Raw genomic sequence first — 19,137 nt, forward strand, 5'->3', positions numbered from 1 at the left:
GGGTATTCTTTAGTTAAAAAGTCATGGTTACGTTCAAAAAATGAATTCCCCTTTGAATGTTAAAATTTGAAAAAACGATGTGGATGTGAAAGTGCAATATAATATACATGTACATGTAGTTTAATAACAAATTGTTATATACAAATTGGTAAATTTGTGAATGTGTCCGTCTTTTTATTACAAAATCAAGGACACAGTTAGAAATTAAAGCTGCCTTTATGACGTGTGCAGGGGATTTATTAATCAGGCCATCATGCAAAATGCATTTCAACACACATTTAGCCTCGATAGTTACCTATTTTAGTTGTTAGCAACCGATATTCATGCCTACTTTTGAAGTGAAACATGTGCCAGTGTAAACATTGAGAACAAAAATTACTGCAAGTGAAAACTGACAACACTGACGACTATGGCACTGTTACCTCACATTTTTTCAATTTCATTTTAAGAAAAGCTAAATATCAAGAGTATAATATACTATAATTAATTTATGTTTTGTACTAGCTTTTTTAAATGATTAAAATATGCATGAAATTTTTTTTGTTTCTTGATCAAACCCAGTTAAAGTGAATTAATTATACACAGATTAGAAAATTGTACAAACTGCCTCAACTATCATAAAAGCATCGCAGGCAATTGCCTCAATGTTCAAGGAGTTTCCTTGGTGTTCTTCAAAAAATACAGATTTTCACTACAAGATTCCTAAAGGTAATCTTGTCATGGAAATGAGGACCTCTCGACTTTAAAGTTCAAGCCCAGCTGATACAGTACTATATCAGCACTTCCAGTTTTGTTACTTCTTCAGTTTTTCATCTTTATTTTAATTTTCTTCAATATCAATATCCAAATAAAGATATGATTATGCAATAAAGATTATCATTATAAATTTTATAGTATAATAATACACATCAACTAACAATAGTACTGTATTTATTCTATTAGAAGTACACTTGTAAATTACAGACTAAGGTGTTTCCATGGTCAAAATAACTAACATTTAAATTAGTATACAACACATGTATTTTTTGGTTTATAGAAACATCTATTGGAGATGCGCTTCTAATAGAACAAATAGGGTATATAATTTTAATACTGAAATGTTTATGGATTATGATGTAAAATCACATAAAAATTGAAATGGGCAAATAAATGAGTAAATGCATATGTTCTAGCTTCCCATCTAACACCAAATTTATAAATAAGAGGCAGTATAAGGCAAAAATGAAATGTCTCAAACAATAAAATTAATGCATGAATTGTACTGCAAACCATCATAACTTTGTGAAACACAAATTTGGGATGATGTAAAATTATGTATCATTAAATTTTGTCCAAGCAAAAGTCATTTGATCACAAAGTTGTTGGCTGCAAAAATGTTTACAGTACATAGTGTACATGCAGAGATGAATTCCAGTTTGAAATATAAGAAAACATGCATGATAGCGATTCAAAGAACAAAGTTCCCAATAAGTTACCTTATTAAGAAGAGAAGGTAAAATATACTTGCTTCGAGCCAGAAATGATGATATACCCAAAACACCAACATTGTAATTTAGTTTTTTACTTACGTCGCAGACGAGTTTTTAACTTTTTCTTTTTCTTTTTTGTGTGTTTCACATGTGGTGTTGAATGGACAGCTTCATGATGTGGAAGAATAATAGGTCAATATGGGATTCAAATAGTACATCGCCGAAAAAATGTATACATTTTAAAAAAATGCTTGAAACAATGCATATTTAGATTGAAATAATCATCATCTAAAAAGGACTATCAAAACAGAAAATACAATGTAACTTCAATCTATAGACCAAATTTGAGCTAGTTACTCAAAGACATCAATCTGTCAACAGATTGGCAAAATGGCAAAAATATTTTTTTCTTTATTTTTTTTTTATAACAATTACACCAAATTCATTTGTGAGTTTTTTTTATTGAAACTATTTTTGTTTTGTATGGGCAACTGTTTGAAAATAAATCTGGATTTGTACTACTGACACCCTGCATGTACTTCAGTTCAGGTATTTCCCATATGACACAGATCTCAAAAATTCTCAGATTCAATTATCAATTTTCTTTTGGGTGGCCTAGTTGTAATGGTGGTAGGGTAACATTATTAATTTGAGCCAACCAATTATAATAGCTGGGCTGTAATGGTAGCAGTGGTGGTGGGGTATCATTAATTTGAGCCAAATGATTGTAATAGGTGGTCTGTGATGGTAGTAGTTATGGTGGAGTAACATTAATTTGAGCCAACCAATTATAATAGCTAGGCTGTAATGGTAGTAGTTGTGGTGGAGTAACATTAATTTGAGCCAACCAATTATAATAGGTGGTCTGTGATGGTAGTAGTTGTGGTAGAGTAACATTAATTTGAGCCAACCGTTTATAATAGCTGGGCTGTAATGGTAGTAGTGGTGGTGGTGGGATAACATTATTAATTTGAGCCAACCAATTGCAATAGGTGGTCTGTGATGGTAGTAGTTGTGGTGGAGTAACATTAATTTGAGCCAACCAATTATAATAAGTGGTCTGTGATGGTAGTAGTTGTGGTGGAGTAACATTAATTTGAGCCAACCAATTATAATAGCTGGGATGTAATGGTAGTAGTGGTGGTGGAGTAACATTAATTTGAGCCAACCAATTATAATAAGTGGTCTGTGATGGTAGTAGTTGTGGTGGAGTAACATTAATTTGAGCCAACCAATTATAATAAGTGGTCTGTGATGGTAGTAGTTGTGGTGGAGTAACATTAATTTGAGCCAACCAATTGCAATAGGTGGTCTGTTATGGTAGTAGTAGTTGTGGTGGAGTAACATTAATTTGAGCCAACCAATTATAATAGGTGGTCTGTGATGGTAGTAGTGGTGGTAGGGTAACATTATTAATTTGAGCCAACCAATTATAATAGGTGGGATGTAATGGTAGTAGTTGTGGTGGAGTAACATTAATTTGAGCCAACCAATTATAATAGCTTGGATGTAATGGTAGTAGTGGTGGTGGAGTAACATTAATTTGAGCCAACCAATTGCAATAGGTGGTCTGTTATGGTAGTAGTTGTGGTGAAGTAACATTAATTTGAGCCAACCAATTATAATAGCTGGGCTGTAATGGTAGTAGTGGTGATGGGGTAACATTATTAATTTGAGCCAACCAATTATAATAGGTGGTCTGTGATGGTAGTAGTTGTGGTAGAGTAACATTAATTTGAGCCAACCAATTATAATAGCTGGGCTGTAATGGTAGTAGTGGTGGTGGTGGGATAACATTATTAATTTGAGCCAACCAATTGCAATAGGTGGTCTGTGATGGTAGTAGTTGTGGTGGAGTAACATTAATTTGAGCCAACCAATTATAATAAGTGGTCTGTGATGGTAGTAGTTGTGGTGGAGTAACATTAATTTGAGCCAACCAATTATAATAGCTGGGATGTAATGGTAGTAGTGGTGGTGGAGTAACATTAATTTGAGCCAACCAATTGCAATAGGTGGTCTGTGTTGGTAGTAGTGATGGGGTAACATTAATTTGAGCCAACCGATTGCAATAGGTGGTCTGTGATGGTAGTAGTGGTGGTGGAGTAACATTAATTTGAGCCAACCGATTGTAATTGGTGGTCTGTTATGGTAGTAGTGGTGGGGTGACATTAATTTGAGCCAACCGATTGTAATTGGTGGTCTGTTATGGTAGTAGTGGTGGGGTAACATTAATTTGAGCCAACCAATTGTAATTGGTGGTCTGTTATGGTAGTAGTGGTGGAGTAACATTAATTTGAGCCAACCAATTGCAATAGGTGGTCTGTTATGGTAGTAGTTGTGGTGGAGTAACATTAATTTGAGCCAACCAATTATAATAGGTGGGATGTAATGGTAGTAGTGGTGGTGGAGTAACATTAATTTGAGCCAACCGATTGCAATAGGTGGTCTGTGTTGGTAGTAGTGATGGGGTAACATTAATTTGAGCCAACCGATTGCAATAGGTGGTCTGTGATGGTAGTAGTGGTGGTGGAGTAACATTAATTTGAGCCAACCGATTGTAATTGGTGGTCTGTTATGGTAGTAGTGGTGGGGTGACATTAATTTGAGCCAACCGATTGTAATTGGTGGTCTGTTATGGTAGTAGTGGTGGGGTAACATTAATTTGAGCCAACCAATTGTAATTGGTGGTCTGTTATGGTAGTAGTGGTGGGGTAACATTAATTTGAGCCAACCGATTGTAATTGGTGGTCTGTTATGGTAGTAGTGGTGGGGTAACATTACTAATTTGAAACAACATGTCAAAGTCAATCATCCATAACCTAGCCATTATTACAAAGTGTATCAGTGCAGCAACTGGAAGACTCATAGCAACTTTAAAATTAATTTGATTGATTCTGAAAGGCGTGATTCAAAATACCAAAAAAGAATCGTTGACAACATATTGAGAACTAAAATCTGATTAAGCATGAACGGTAAATCTTTTTTTGGACAGACATTTATGTGCATTTTTCTGTACTATTAACTTTTTAACATGACAATTTTTTGACTGAGGCACACAATGGTGCATTGTACAGGGTCCTCAGCTCAACCAAACACAATGGCTGTGAGAATGTAATTGTTTGCAGTTGAAGGTATGTGCATAGCTCGCTTGCCACTAACAAAGACACCACCATCAGAATGTCTATTGTGGGAATTGAACAAATCTGACCTGATTGGAGTAGATTGGTGTAACTGCATGCAAAATACTTGTATATCCACAGACACTACTATATTATTTCTTAATGCCTTTCAAGAACAAGGTATTGTGTTTTTAATAGTCAAGGTTAAAATTCAGAACGTTACAAATTATGGGTAATATACATCTACTTAGATTTGTGAGTATAGCACCATATATTAATACGTACAAATCATCTTTTGAGCATTAATACCATCTTTACTCATCTATAATGATTTGCATCAAACAAACGTACAAATTATCATAGATACTGCTTAGAGCTTAATTAATCACTATATTTTCGCTTATTTCACTAAATGCGCTAAATAAAAACTAGTAAATATGCAATTTAACCACGGAATGTATTTCTTTCTTTTCTTTACAAACCAGTAAAATCAAAACATAGTGACAGTGAATATTCTTTCTACTACATTACTCCATGGATATACCACTAACAGACACTTTCCTATATTACCGGTAATTTACTTTTTCCTCTTTGCAAACTGTTAAAGAGTCATCCCAGCTATGTACGTTCAAATGTGTTAATATTTTGTGTGAATAAACACATTCGAGTCATAAACAAATCGGTATAGGATGCTAAATGTAATATAGGACCATAAAATTCACACACAGTCACGATGACCTCAAGCCTTTAAACAATCATTGTTATATTGGAGATATATTGCGCTATGCTTGAATGGAGCATGTCTATCATAACAATAGACTATGACGTAATTGTTGTTAATGTTGACATATTTACAAGCAGCAAAACTTGTGTTACAAGCCTCAACATGTCAAAACACATAAAATATGTCAATTTGTAAATCATATGGACCTGAAAAAAAAGTATATTTGTTTCTATAAATTGCTTATCAATAAATGAATCAGTGAGGGTTTACTTAAAAATAACAAATGACTTTGGACTTTTATTGAAGATGAACTTCTAATAGGGCAAATAAGGAATAATAGAGATTTAATTCTTTGTAAGATTTAAATATTGTTTCAGCTTGCATTAGTGAATACCTGCCTATAGTGACCACATTTAGGCAGTCCCAAGGTATAATGTAGGAGCAACCTGTGTATAGAGACCACCTGCCTATAGTGACCACATTTAGGAAGTCCCAAGGCATAATGTACATCTATAAGCAATCTGTGTATAGAGACCACCTGCCTATAGTGACCACATTTAGGCAGTCCCAAGGCATAATGTACATCTATAAGCAACCTGTGTATAAACACCACCTGTCTATAGTGACCACATTTAGGCAGTCCCAAGGCATAACGTATAAGCAACCTACGTATAAAGACTACCTGCCAATAGTGAGCACATTTAGGCAGTCCCAAAGCATAATGTATAAGCAACCTGTGTATAGAGACTACCTGCCTATAGTGACCACATTTAGGCAGTCTCAAGGTATAGTGTATAAGCAACCTGTGTATAGAGACTACCTGCCTATAGTGAGCACATTTAGGCAGTCACAAGGAATAATGTATAAGCAACCTGTGTATAGAGACTACCTGCCTATAGTGACCACATTTAGGCAGTCTCAAAGTATAATGTATAAGCAACCTGTGTATAGAGACTACCTGCCTATAGTGACCACATTTAGGCAGTCCCAAGGCATAATGTACATCTATAAGCAACCTGTGTATAAACACCACCTGTCTATAGTGACCACATTTAGGCAGTCCCAAGGTATAATGTAGGAGCAACCTGTGTATAGAGACCACCTGCCTATAGTGACCACATTTAGGAAGTCCCAAGGCATAATGTACATCTATAAGCAATCTGTGTATAGAGACCACCTGCCTATAGTGACCACATTTAGGCAGTCCCAAGGTATAATGTAGGAGCAACCTGTGTATAAAGACCACCTGCCTATAGTGACCACATTTAGGAAGTCCCAAGGCATAATGTACATCTATAAGCAATCTGTGTATAGAGACCACCTGCCTATAGTGACCACATTTAGGCAGTCCCAAGGCATAATGTACATCTGTAAGCAACCTGTGTATAAACACCACCTGTCTATAGTGACCACATTTAGGCAGTCCCAAGGTATAATGTAGGAGCAACCTGTGTATAGAGACCACCTGCCTATAGTGACCACATTTAGGAAGTCCCAAGGCATAATGTACATCTATAAGCAATCTGTGTATAGAGACCACCTGCCTATAGTGACCACATTTAGGAAGTCCCAAGGTATAATGTAGGAGCAACCTGTGTATAGAGACCACCTGCCTATAGTGACCACATTTAAGAAGTCCCAAGGCATAATGTACATCTATAAGCAATCTGTGTATAGAGACCACCTGCCTATAGTGACCACATTTAGGCAGTCCCAAGGCATAATGTACATCTATAAGCAACCTGTGTATAAACACCACCTGTCTATAGTGACCACATTTAGGCAGTCCCAAGGCATAATGTACATCTATAAGCAACCTGTGTATAAACACCACCTGTCTATAGTGACCACATTTAGGCAGTCCCAAGGCATAATGTACATCTATAAGCAACCTGTGTATAAACACCACCTGTCTATAGTGAGCACATTTAGGCAGTCACAAGGCATAATGTATAAGCAACCTGTGTATAGAGACTACCTGCCTATAGTGACCACATTTAGGCAGTCTCAAGGTATAATGTATAAGCAACCTGTGTATAGAGACTACCTGCCTATAGTGAGCACATTTAGGCAGTCTCAAGGTATAACGTATAAGCAACCTGTGTATAGAGACTACCTGCCTATAGTGACCACATTTAGACAGTCCCAAGGCATAATGTACATCTATAAGCAACCTGTGTATAAAGACCACCTGTCTATAGTGACCACATTTAGGCAGTCTCAAGGTATAACGTATAAGCAACCTACGTATAAATACCACCTGCCTATAGTGACCACATTTAGGCAGTCCCAAGGCATAACGTATAAACAACCTGTGTATAGAGACCACCTGTCTTATAGTGACCATGCTAAGGCAGTCCTGAGGCATAACATATAAGCAAGATGTGCATAAATACCACCTGTCTTATCTGAAAATACTTTTACATATTTGCTTGTGTTTAAAGACAAATATAAAAAATTTGCATTTTTTTTTCAAATCTATCTGATTTTGATCAACTGAAATAAACAGAACCACCTCAATATTTTCTGAACAAATATTATGTCATGTATGAGTTAGCTATTCATAAAAAAAATATTTCAACTTCCATATAAAGACCACCTGTCTATAAAGACCATCTTAATGAAGTCCCTTGAGTGGTCGCTATACACAGGTTTGACTGTATAACATGAATATTAAAACTAACTAAAAAGCCTTTACTGTTTTAATGGTTGTTTCTGAATAGCCACAGAGATCATTATTATATTAACGCTGCTTGAGTAATAACCCAAGCATCAAGAGTTATGCTTGAATGGGATAATTAAAATGATTTAACTGGTACTAACAGTGTGAAATATAAAATTGCACCATTAAAGAGGCATGCTGAGAGCTCTATAAACCCTAAATTTAAATATTTCACAGGAAATTTACTTTTCATGCTAGATAAAAAGTACAATCATAAGGTATTAAAATGACTTCAAAAACGAGCACATATAAAACTGTGTTTGTTATGTAACCCCAATGACAATAACGTGAAAAATACAGACAACTGATATTTTACTGAATATATGATTACGCCATCACTAGCTATCCCATAATTCAATTGGGGAATATCAGGATTGATGAGTGTCGGTTTAGTGTCATTCAGGTTTTCGTTTCTCCATTGCGGCTAATAAAGCCACATTGCATTTTATTTTAATAAGACACCACTTAGCTATAAACACTTAATTGACAACACTGTATATAAGTTACATGTATACAGTCTATATACCATAATTGTATACTGTAAAATGGTTAATTATTCACTGGGTTTTAATTTGGCTTATTTCGCTGACTGGAAAATGCGCTAAATTAAAAGCCAGTGAATATGTAAAATTTAGCATAGAACACATTATCTAAATGATATAACCGTGAATTTAAAACCCACTGAATATGCCTGAAATGGTGAATCAGTGAAATTTAAACCCAGTGAAAATTAGTCATTTTACAGTATATCGGTAGGTATGATATAAGCTCAAAATACCACAGTAAAAGGTTCCTTCACTGGTGGATGTGATTTTTGGGAATAATACTTTGTTAACTCTGCATGTGACATGTATATGAATAGGTATGGGTGATACTAGTAATAGTATATATACATGTAGTGCATAAAATTGTTATTATTAAAGATGACACTAATACTTTTTTGGGATGGCGCACCCCCTCGCGAAAACTGACACAAAACTGATTACCCTCATGTCTATTAAAAGCAATGTACATGTAGGTAGATTTTGTGATATGGAGTTTCTACTCACATTGAAAATCAAAGTTTTTTTCATATTTGATATGGGGGTCACTGTACTCCATTGAAAGGAATCGACCAATAAAACACTGAAAATAGCATGTTTTGCCTGTTTTACCATTGTAAGAATATATCTCAATATCTTAAAATTGGAGATGATGGAAAAAAGGTATTTAATGTATTTGGATGTCTCAAAGTTTTAAAAATTTGACAATGTTTTACTGGGTTTTTATTTATTATTTTTTTTTTACCATTTTTTCTCATAAAACAGATTGACAGAGAACGTGAACTAAAAAAGTTCATATTTGGTTGACTAATACTAAAATGAATAATAGTAAACAGATTTTGACACAAAATATTATTGCAGTATGCGCTAAAATATGCACATATTTAAAAAACTCATGAGTACCTTGAATTGAGGGTTAACAGAATCTAATCAGAGTTTTTATAGGAGAGCTTGATTACAAGATAAATCATTCCTTGTAAGTCTGCTACAGTCACGGAATTATTTAATAATACAGACTATGATTTCAGAGACCACATAGTCTGTATGAACTGAAAAGTCTGATAGCATTCAATTTGTATAAAACCAACGGAAGACAAACTTTACAGTACATTGTCCAAAAAGAACATAAAACGTAATTTAGAAAGCTTTCATAAAATATGCACTATCCCACAGTAGTGTGTATTAAACTTGAATAACCCATGGTAGTCATAGTAATATCAGTGGATCTCAACAGACTACTCAGTGGACCTTAAAAATCTGTTTTTTTTCACAGTTGAGGTAATTTTGTAGTCTTTGTAGTCAGGTAGGAAACAGTTAAACATGCTATAACTGCATGCAAGCAGGGGGTATTAAATGACATCACAATTTAACTATATACACATGCAAGTTATTTGAAAAAGTCATTTATTGAAATTTAAATTCCATATCCACCCACTATTCAACATGCAGATTCAATTTGGGATTAAAAGAACAGAGAATCTTTAAAGAATCTGAAAGTTGATAATAAAATAAATATTTTATTAGCAATTATTAAGCACAAAAATTGTTTATTTTGTTACAAGAAGTAAATTTCCAATAAGTTTACATATTATTACATATATTCATGCAACAATGATAGTTACATGTATTTAACACATACTATACTATATGAAACATACACAACTATATTTATTACAAAATAATAAATATGTAAAATTTGATATACTTCAAATTTCTATTAAAGGCGCTCTAGGAATATTACATCAGGTGCCAAAATAAACTGATCAGGACATCCTGCTGTTTCCCTATCAATCTCTCTTGCAGCAATGAAATATTCCTCTTTCAGTACTAAAAAGCTGAGGGACTCACAGTGGATGAAAACATTTTCAAAAGGGATTTGTATTCAAATGTAGTCAGATTTTGAGCAATCAATTGAAAGTGAATCCAGCAAGCATGTTTTACATTTGAACACAGTGAATTATATTTTATCACAAATATACAATTTCATTTTAAATTCAAGTGTCCCTTATATACCCCTGACTTTCAATATCCAAAATGAGTATTTTTTCTTTCCAATGGTCAAAGGTAAAAAACAGTGCTAGCAGTGCTCCTCAGAATATAGTAATGTTTGTAAGCATATTTATAGAAAGAGATTTTCCTAATCAGTTTGTTTCAGTACACACAGTGAAATATGGTTAATTTATTTCAGTTATACCTTGTTTTGATGACTGTTCTCAAGGTGAAGTACTTATCCTGTATATGTTTTCAAATGTAGCCTGTGGGAAAGGCGTGGACCAAATGTTTGACGCAAAAATCAAATGATTTCATTTTAATTTAAACTTGAAGATCTTTTATTATAACTCAATTTCAAACTGCCAGTCTTTCAGGAAGAATATGTTATTGAGATACTCTTACAGCGTTTCCTTTACAACTCAGTGTATTTAAAACCTTCTTCATGTAACTTCAAACCTGATAAAATTAAACCCAGGGAATATTTCTTCTTTTACAGTAGCATGAAGTGTCACCGATATCATTTCCTTAAGCTATTGAAGATTTATGTCAAATTCCAACTATCCCAAAAATGGCAATGATACTAAATATATTTGCTGACACCTCGACCGAGTGGTATACTGTAAAATACTTTATTTTATTCCTGGAATAAATTTTTGCTGAAAAGACTTTTTAGGTGTTCTGTATGTAATTCATTTTCACTGATTTTTGATAAGTTGAATGTAAAGTATAGGAAAAGATTATTATATTCACTGAATCATCCCTTTAATGAAATAGCGAAAATAAAGTATTTTACAGCAGTAGACTTTAACATTCAGTGCCATGCTGTTATTATGGAATAAGATTTCTGCAGCATGTAAAGTATAGGTAACATATCAGACACATGCAACTAAACATGCAGCTTTATCTAGACAGCTATTTGTACATGCAGCACCAGCCAACAACTGTGAAGTGAAATATATATGGTGAAGTGGAGTGAAAGACTAGAAGGCGCCTAATTATTGATGTAGACAGACATTAGGTTAATAATAGCAACTTGGGATGTACATGTAGTCTTGATATTTCAGCATGTCCCAGTTTTAATTTAATACTATACTATTCTGCTGAGAATCAACATCAAAAGTGGGACCTCACAAGTGATGAATATCTTGGTATCACGTTACACATGCTGTCATCTCCTGTTCTGAATGTTCAGGGCAGTTTCAACAATGCTAGCAAGTCAATATAAACTTTTCACTATGTGTCAGCGCTAGCACTTGCAATTTGCACTTACAAAATAAAAAAAAAAGTCAGGAGAGACAACAGTGACACTTAATGTTCAGAACTGTCGCCTGGCACAAAAACATTTAAAAAAAAAAAAACTTTGAATGACAGACTCTAACATGACTGTGTGGCATATAATAGCAGAACTCAAAAATCATAGTTAAAGGATAATGCATATTACCTGCGCATTTTTACTAGTGTGTTGGAATAGGACTAAATTAAAGAAAGTGATCTTACCTGGATACGTTGATAACTCCTCTTGTCTTACAGGAATAACATCTTGTGATCTTCTACTGTGGCTTGGCACAACGTACTGGACACCCTGAGGTACCAGCAATGATGTACCAGTATATGGTTTAGTATGTGCAACACCAGAATATTGTCTTGATACATGTACACTACCATTATAGTTATCCACACTATGCGAATTAGTGTATATAGTTTGAGGAGGCATCATCGGATGCGCCATTTTATGATAAGGAGCAAAGCGATCAAAGTCTGCTAAATGTGATGGAGGAATCAGCTCTCTGATTTCTCGGAGAAGGTCAAGTTTCCGTGGAGTATCAAGACAATTCTTCAATGCAATCATCAACTTCACAATATCTTTGTATGAGTGATATTCCTTCAGCACGTCATGGATGTAATCTCTCTCCAAGTCCGATAGGATTGGCTTGGATTGTTCTAAGAATTGTCGCAGGTAGATCTGTCGATGTGTATCAGCACGGCCAACAGACATCTTTATTTATCTTATTTCCCAGGACAGATTGATGAGAGTAACATTCTACGAAGCAGTGGTTGTTGACTGTTCATAATTGTTTCAATGCTATTCTACCATATATGATAAAATCTGGAATAAATATAAAAACAGATTTTATTAATTACACAGCAAAAATCAGAATATCAGTTTGTAACACTGTTAGCAAAGTTATTGTTTTCTAGTCTCAGAGTTAAAAATAACATCTTATCAACATATATAAATTAGTATAAATTTACATAACCATATTTTTCATAACAAATTCACACACTAGGCCCTGGTCAAGGTCTGCATGTGTGTGTATTCGACTTGGCATGGTTAAGGTCTGTGCTATGTACTTCACATTTTTAATATTTAAGCTCAAAAAACATTAAATTCTAAGACTGTGATTTTGCCAACACATGTGATGACTGGAAACACTACGTTTATTGGGCGGGGGGCTAAGTTCTGAGCCAGGAGCCAACATTATGCAGTAAACCAGGAGCCAACATTCTGCAGTGAACCAGGAGCCAACATTCTGCAGTGAGCCAGGAGCAAACATTCTGCAGTGAGCCAGGAGCAAACATTCTGCAGTGAGCCAGGAGCAAACATTCTGCAGTGAGCCAGGAGCCAACATTCTGCAGTGAGCCAGGAGCCAACATTCTGCAGTGAGCCAGGAGCCAACATTCTGCAGTGAGCCAAGAGCCAACATTCTGCAGCGAGTCAGGAACCAACATTCTGCAGTGAGTCGGGAGCAAAAATTCTGCAGGGAACCAGGAGCAAAAATTCTGCAGTGAGCCAGGAGCCAACATTCTGCAGTGAGCCAAGAGCCAACATTCTGCAGCGAGCCAGGAGCCAGCATTCTGCAGTGAGCTGGGAGCAAACATTCTGCAGTGAGCTAGGAGCAAACATTCTGCAGTGAGCTGGGAGCAAACATTTTGCAGTGAGCATGGAGCAAACATTCTGCAGTGAGCCGGGAGCAGACATTCCACACTGAGCCAGAAGCAGACATTCTTCAGTGGGCCAGAGCAAACATTCTGCAGTGAGCTGGAAGCAGACATACTGCAGTGAGCCAGAAGCAGACATTCTTCACTGACCCAGAAGCAAACATCATCCTGGTTAACTGGTGGTTACAGAATGAATCTGGCTTGGCTATCAAAATAAAAACTATCATATGCAGACTGTGGCAAGAGAAGAGTCACAGCCCATTTTTAAAATAACACTATTTACTCATACAGCATTATAAATTGTTTGCAGCAAACATGTTCATGATTAGACAAATTCGTGATTTGGTGTTTTTTTCCCAAAGTGGTTTTACCATGTTGGCAACAGAAATACCATGCTTCAACTTTCAAGAAACAGAAGACATTATTGATAAGTTTATTCATTTCTATTGTTTGTGTATTCGATAACTCCTTAAAAAGAATTACATAGTTATATTCGGTAATACAGGTGCACAGAATCTATATTACAACTACTACAAGTTACGCGATAATAATATAATGGCTATTGATCCAATTTCTGCAGTGGACTTCCAGTTTATCCATAGTCAATGCTACCGGTATATCATATTCAAGGTGATATCTTGATTCAAGAATATTGGAAAGTGTGGTTTGATATCATTCATCTTCATAGTATAAATTCATCCTTTTGCTGGCAAAAACAGATGGTAATATAATTTTGGTAGTGAGATCTCACCAAATATAACAATTTTCCCAAAACATGTGAAAGTTCAAAAATCTTAGTATATACACACAAGAAAAACAAATACTTGAGGGTCTCAGTTTTTATTTCGCAGAAGGTACATGTGCAAATTCATAAATCTCCATTCCTTTCCTTTTTAGTTCAACTTAGCTGCCATGCTTGGGGATTTACCCGGGAAGAACACTTCATGTTATTAACAAGGACACATCATAGCTACATGTACATAGAAATTTTCAATAGATGATGCACCGGTAATTACATTTACAACAACAACTCTGAAAAAGTTTAACAGTTTGTAGTCAATATTTCTTTAGACTGAACTACTTGTGGTTTGTGGAAATTTAAATACTTACAATAGTGGTTACTAACAAAATTATAAGGAATTTTGATATTTTAAATGAATTATGTCGATGAGAGGAGAAGGGGAAAAGTTTGGTCAGAAAAATTTGCATTCCTCCACCACTTACATGTACACTTTCATGATCTGTTTAATAATTTTATTAATTAAGTACATAAAGAGAATTTAGATATTTGTTGTTAGTATTTGGTATGATAAATGTATAGAAAACGTCTGTCAGTACGCTGGTAAAAATGTAAGTTTATGGTTTTCAGCAAAAATAAAGAAATGATGACTAACAAGATGACAAGGAATTATGATATCTTAAATGAATTCTAATGATGAAAGGGAGAAAAACTGCGAGATTTGCATTCCTCAACAAATTATACATGATCTGTATATTATCATTTTATTAATTAAGTACATAAGGAGAATTCAGATATTTGTTCTTAGTATTTGATTAGTATTTATAAACGAGTACTAATTCTATTAGTGAAATACTAAGTCTATTAGTGATGTAGAGAATTTATAAATACTGACATAGCAGTGAAATATTTTTATTACAACACTAATCCATTTTAATGTGGGATATTTACAAAAAGTACTGTAATATGACAACTTAGTAGCCTCCAGTAGACAGTAACCGACGGTAACTCAATCGCATTATGTACACTTCACCACAGAGTGGATGCTAATGTGTTGGAACATTCCAATACAGTTATCCACTTAATTCAACTCGCCCTGACCAGAGGTTGTTTTCTGAAGTCTGCAGACAGATTAAATTTGACTGGCATAGAAATTTTATTCCTCAATGGATATTTTAATGATGGAGCAGTCAACCGATTTTATGCGTTACATGTATAACTATAGTTTGATTGACTATGCAAGAACAAAAAATAAATTTCAATTCAGCACAAGTCTTTTCATTGACCACCCAGCAGCTGTTGATAAATTTATATTATTGAAATTTTAATGCTGAAATTATAGCGTGTAATATATCTCAAAACAAACCGGATATGACGACAAAATATTGTATTTAGTATTGTATATTTATACCATGTATTGTATATTTTGTTTGCTTTGTAGTTTAATACCATGTATATTTTTATGCCACTGACCTTACCCATTAATGTCAACTCTTTTAAGGGCAAAAGTCTACTTGTGTCACTTTCCACAAAATAAAACTGCATAATTGTTTCTAATTTTTTTTCCACAAATTTTTATCAAGATCTCAATCTCTACACCTGAATCTGCAATACATGTTGACTGAAGCACTGTTAGTGTGAAAAATAGATACACTATCCTATGATGTACATTCAATGATGAGGAGATAACGCATAAAAACTTGCTTCCTGGTATACCATACCTTATCTGTTAAAACAGGATTATAATATCATGTTGCCCCCGAGAGACTAGAAAACAATAACTTTGCTAACAGTGTTATAAATAATCAACATCTGTGAGTGTTATTATTGCGTATGAAAGCTATTTCTATATCGATATCATAACAGCTAACTAAAATTTTAATTACTCTGAAAATATGCATCAAATATTAATTAATATATTTTATTAATTACGCATATTTATTTTAAAACATTCCAAATATATATTTTTCTGTAAATAATTTCAAAGATTGGACCAAATTCAAATTTATGTCTCATATTTACTAGGATGTATGCAGAGAACATGTTACTGTGAAATTAACATAATTTATTCATCAAACAGATGACTGATAGCGTGTAATGTGTAATTATGAAACTGTTTTATTCAAAACCACAAGCAGTTGGTTGAACTCAGCTGGTATCAACACACTGTCATTTCTGTTATTCATAACATGCGTGAACACATGACAGTCAGGAATGATAATCAAAAACTACCGAGAGGGTACTAAGGGATGTCACACATGTGGAGATTTCAAAAAATGATAATATACAAGTAGTATGACAATGAACTATCACTTTCAAGTCAAGGTATGGAGGATCAAAGCCAATAACCATACAAGGCATAAAATTTATCCCTAAACATTTTGTACATTTCTCTATATTTTTCTAATAAATTTTCGACAAAACAGAAATAATTTTCATTTAGCTACATGTTTTGGTCAACATTGAAAACAAAAATTAAGCAGGTTTATTTTGAGAAAGGTGACATAATTTGACTACAAATGATTAAAATCAGAACAAATATGGGTTTTTTTATTGATTGGTGACATCATTTCTGACAGTTAGGTGTACAACTGAGATGAAGCTGTGACAGATGCGATTTAATACTCACATTGGTATTATAAAACATGCAATATTTTACCTAATCACCAGATTGGATAACTAATCAGGTGAGAATAGGATCACAGGTGGGGGCAGGGAATGATACACTGATGCTACATGTACAAATGTATATATGAAGCAACCTCTAACATCGTGAGCTAATTTATTTAAAAAAACACTCATATCATATTTTTATCTATCCAAGAAATTTAATTATTAAAAGTCTGCTCTGAGAAGATTTCAATACATTTATCAGAACTTTCAAAGCATAGCAGGAAAAATATTGAAAATAGTTCATATTTACAGATTTTCAGAATTGCCGATGACTGCAGTAATTTTTCTGAAGCTGTGGAGTGTGAAGATCATTAAATATAAATACAAGATAATAAACATAAAATTGAATACTTTGCTTCCTGAGTACATCCGGCACAAATATCCTGCAAACTGATTCAAACTCAATCATAAAGAATACATTTACATGTATGTCCACCAGAAACAATTCGTGACCTGCCGGTACTAAATATACTGAAGGTACATGTTCCATACAGGGATAAGGGCATGCATTTACGGTACATTCTTGATTTGCACAGCTTTTATGGAACATTTTCCAAATTTTAAATTCTCAGACAGTATCAAATGCAGACAGAAGAATGCAGAAGAAGAAAAAAAAAATTTCATGCAAGCGATCTGAATACAAAATTTGACTGGCACACATTTGACAGTGTGAGTGGCATATGTCCTCCATTTTGGATTGTTGAGGTAATAATAATGAGTTTGAAAACAATAAACACCACATGTATCGTTGTGTTGTATTGACAAGAAAAACTGTGACTTCACGAAGGCAATACACATGGACCTATGTAAGTAACAAAACAAACCTAGTATTAGTCCTGATGCAATCAGAATATTCAAAATCCAGGCTTTGTTTTGACACCGCTACTATGTGAAATCCAGTTGAATCAGACAATAACACAGGTACAGCCTTGCTATGATCTCACTGTATGTGTATTCACCGAACAATGCTCTCAAATATTTGACTGGCTTTGTTGCTATACTGTTTTACAGTCACAGGGCGTTTTACCTGGCTTTTGTCAGATGACCGTAACAATGGCGTTTAAGTATGTGAGTTTGTAATCAAAGGCTGCTTTTTTACATGCAGATGACTTTGTCACAGTCATTAAATTGTGTTTGTTTTCATTGCTACTGAGCTAAAACGGTGATAAATATATCACAGTAAACAGCAATGAACTCCTTGCCGTACATCAACTTCCTTATATTAGAAGAGAACTATATTAGATCAAAGACATTTCTAATGTCTTTGATTAGGCAGGGGTTTTTCTAGAAAAAAAACTGCAAGAGGGAGCACTCCAATTTAGCGGCGCCACCAAGTGGGGGAGATAGGGTTCTCCCTACCAGGGTGAGGAGTTTTTGATAATTCTATCAAAATTACTATCAGAGAGGTCACAGTTAAAAACTATGGCCACCTGTGATCCCTGGTCAGAATTTATGGTTGCCGGAGAATCTGCTCCCCAGGGTAAGGGGGTGCATGGCCATGGCATGAGGGCGCTGCGCCCCTGTTCCCTTGTTTAAAAAAATTCCTGTTAGGATTGTAGCTGGAAAAGGAATACTGAAACGACAATTGAAAACCTGGATGCATATTCAGATTTTCACTCAGATTTGCATATAATTTAAATAACAATAATAACCAATATAAAGCAATCATTAAAAACAAATGTACACTATAACCGAGCAGTTAAACTGACTGACAAGTGGTTTTGGTGCTTTTGTTTCTGTTGGTGAAACAAAGGCCATAATTTGACATAAATTTTACACTTCCATCTGCTGCTTTATTTCAGCTCAAACACTGTGTTGTGAAAATATATTTACCACCTAATTAATATACAGTCACTCAGGTAATATATTGAAACACACAATAAAACACAGTTGATTAATTAAAGCTGAAAGAAGATGGACAATTATAGTCAACCAACACCTGCCAGCCAGCCAGCCAGCCAGCCAGCAATATTTATTTGATTAACCAATATGTTACACAATATCTTAATTTCATCAACCAAATATCTATTCTAAAATATACAATGTAACTGCAAAATGTAAAAGTTTGATTGTAAGAAACACTGAAATCCTGAAAACTCAATACAGGGCTTCAGAGTTGTGAGGCTATCAATTTTAAATGCAAAATTTTATAGAATTGTCATGCATGCGATGAACAAACTTTAACAAGCTGAGATGTACATGTAATTTGACAAA

The 19,137-nt window shown here is 34.4% G+C and overlaps 1 protein-coding gene across 1 annotated transcript in view; it reads right to left on the minus strand.

The window, feature by feature from the left end:
* LOC100375241 (PDZ domain-containing protein 7-like) overlaps positions 1-19,137 on the minus strand; it is a 50,476-nt gene that overhangs the window by 21,776 nt on the left and 9,563 nt on the right. The window contains exons 2-3 of the mRNA XM_078013568.2: positions 12,069-12,678; positions 1,569-1,637 (exon numbers count right to left, since the gene is read on the minus strand). Coding sequence (XP_077869694.1) covers positions 1,569-1,637; positions 12,069-12,567 — 568 coding nt within the window. The 5' untranslated portion in view covers positions 12,568-12,678. The remainder of the gene's footprint in view (positions 1-1,568; positions 1,638-12,068; positions 12,679-19,137) is intronic.

This window comes from Saccoglossus kowalevskii, chromosome 10 (assembly GCF_978046115.1).
Source record: "Saccoglossus kowalevskii chromosome 10, keSacKowa6.1, whole genome shotgun sequence".
In the NCBI taxonomy this organism is placed as follows: domain Eukaryota; kingdom Metazoa; phylum Hemichordata; class Enteropneusta; family Harrimaniidae; genus Saccoglossus; species Saccoglossus kowalevskii.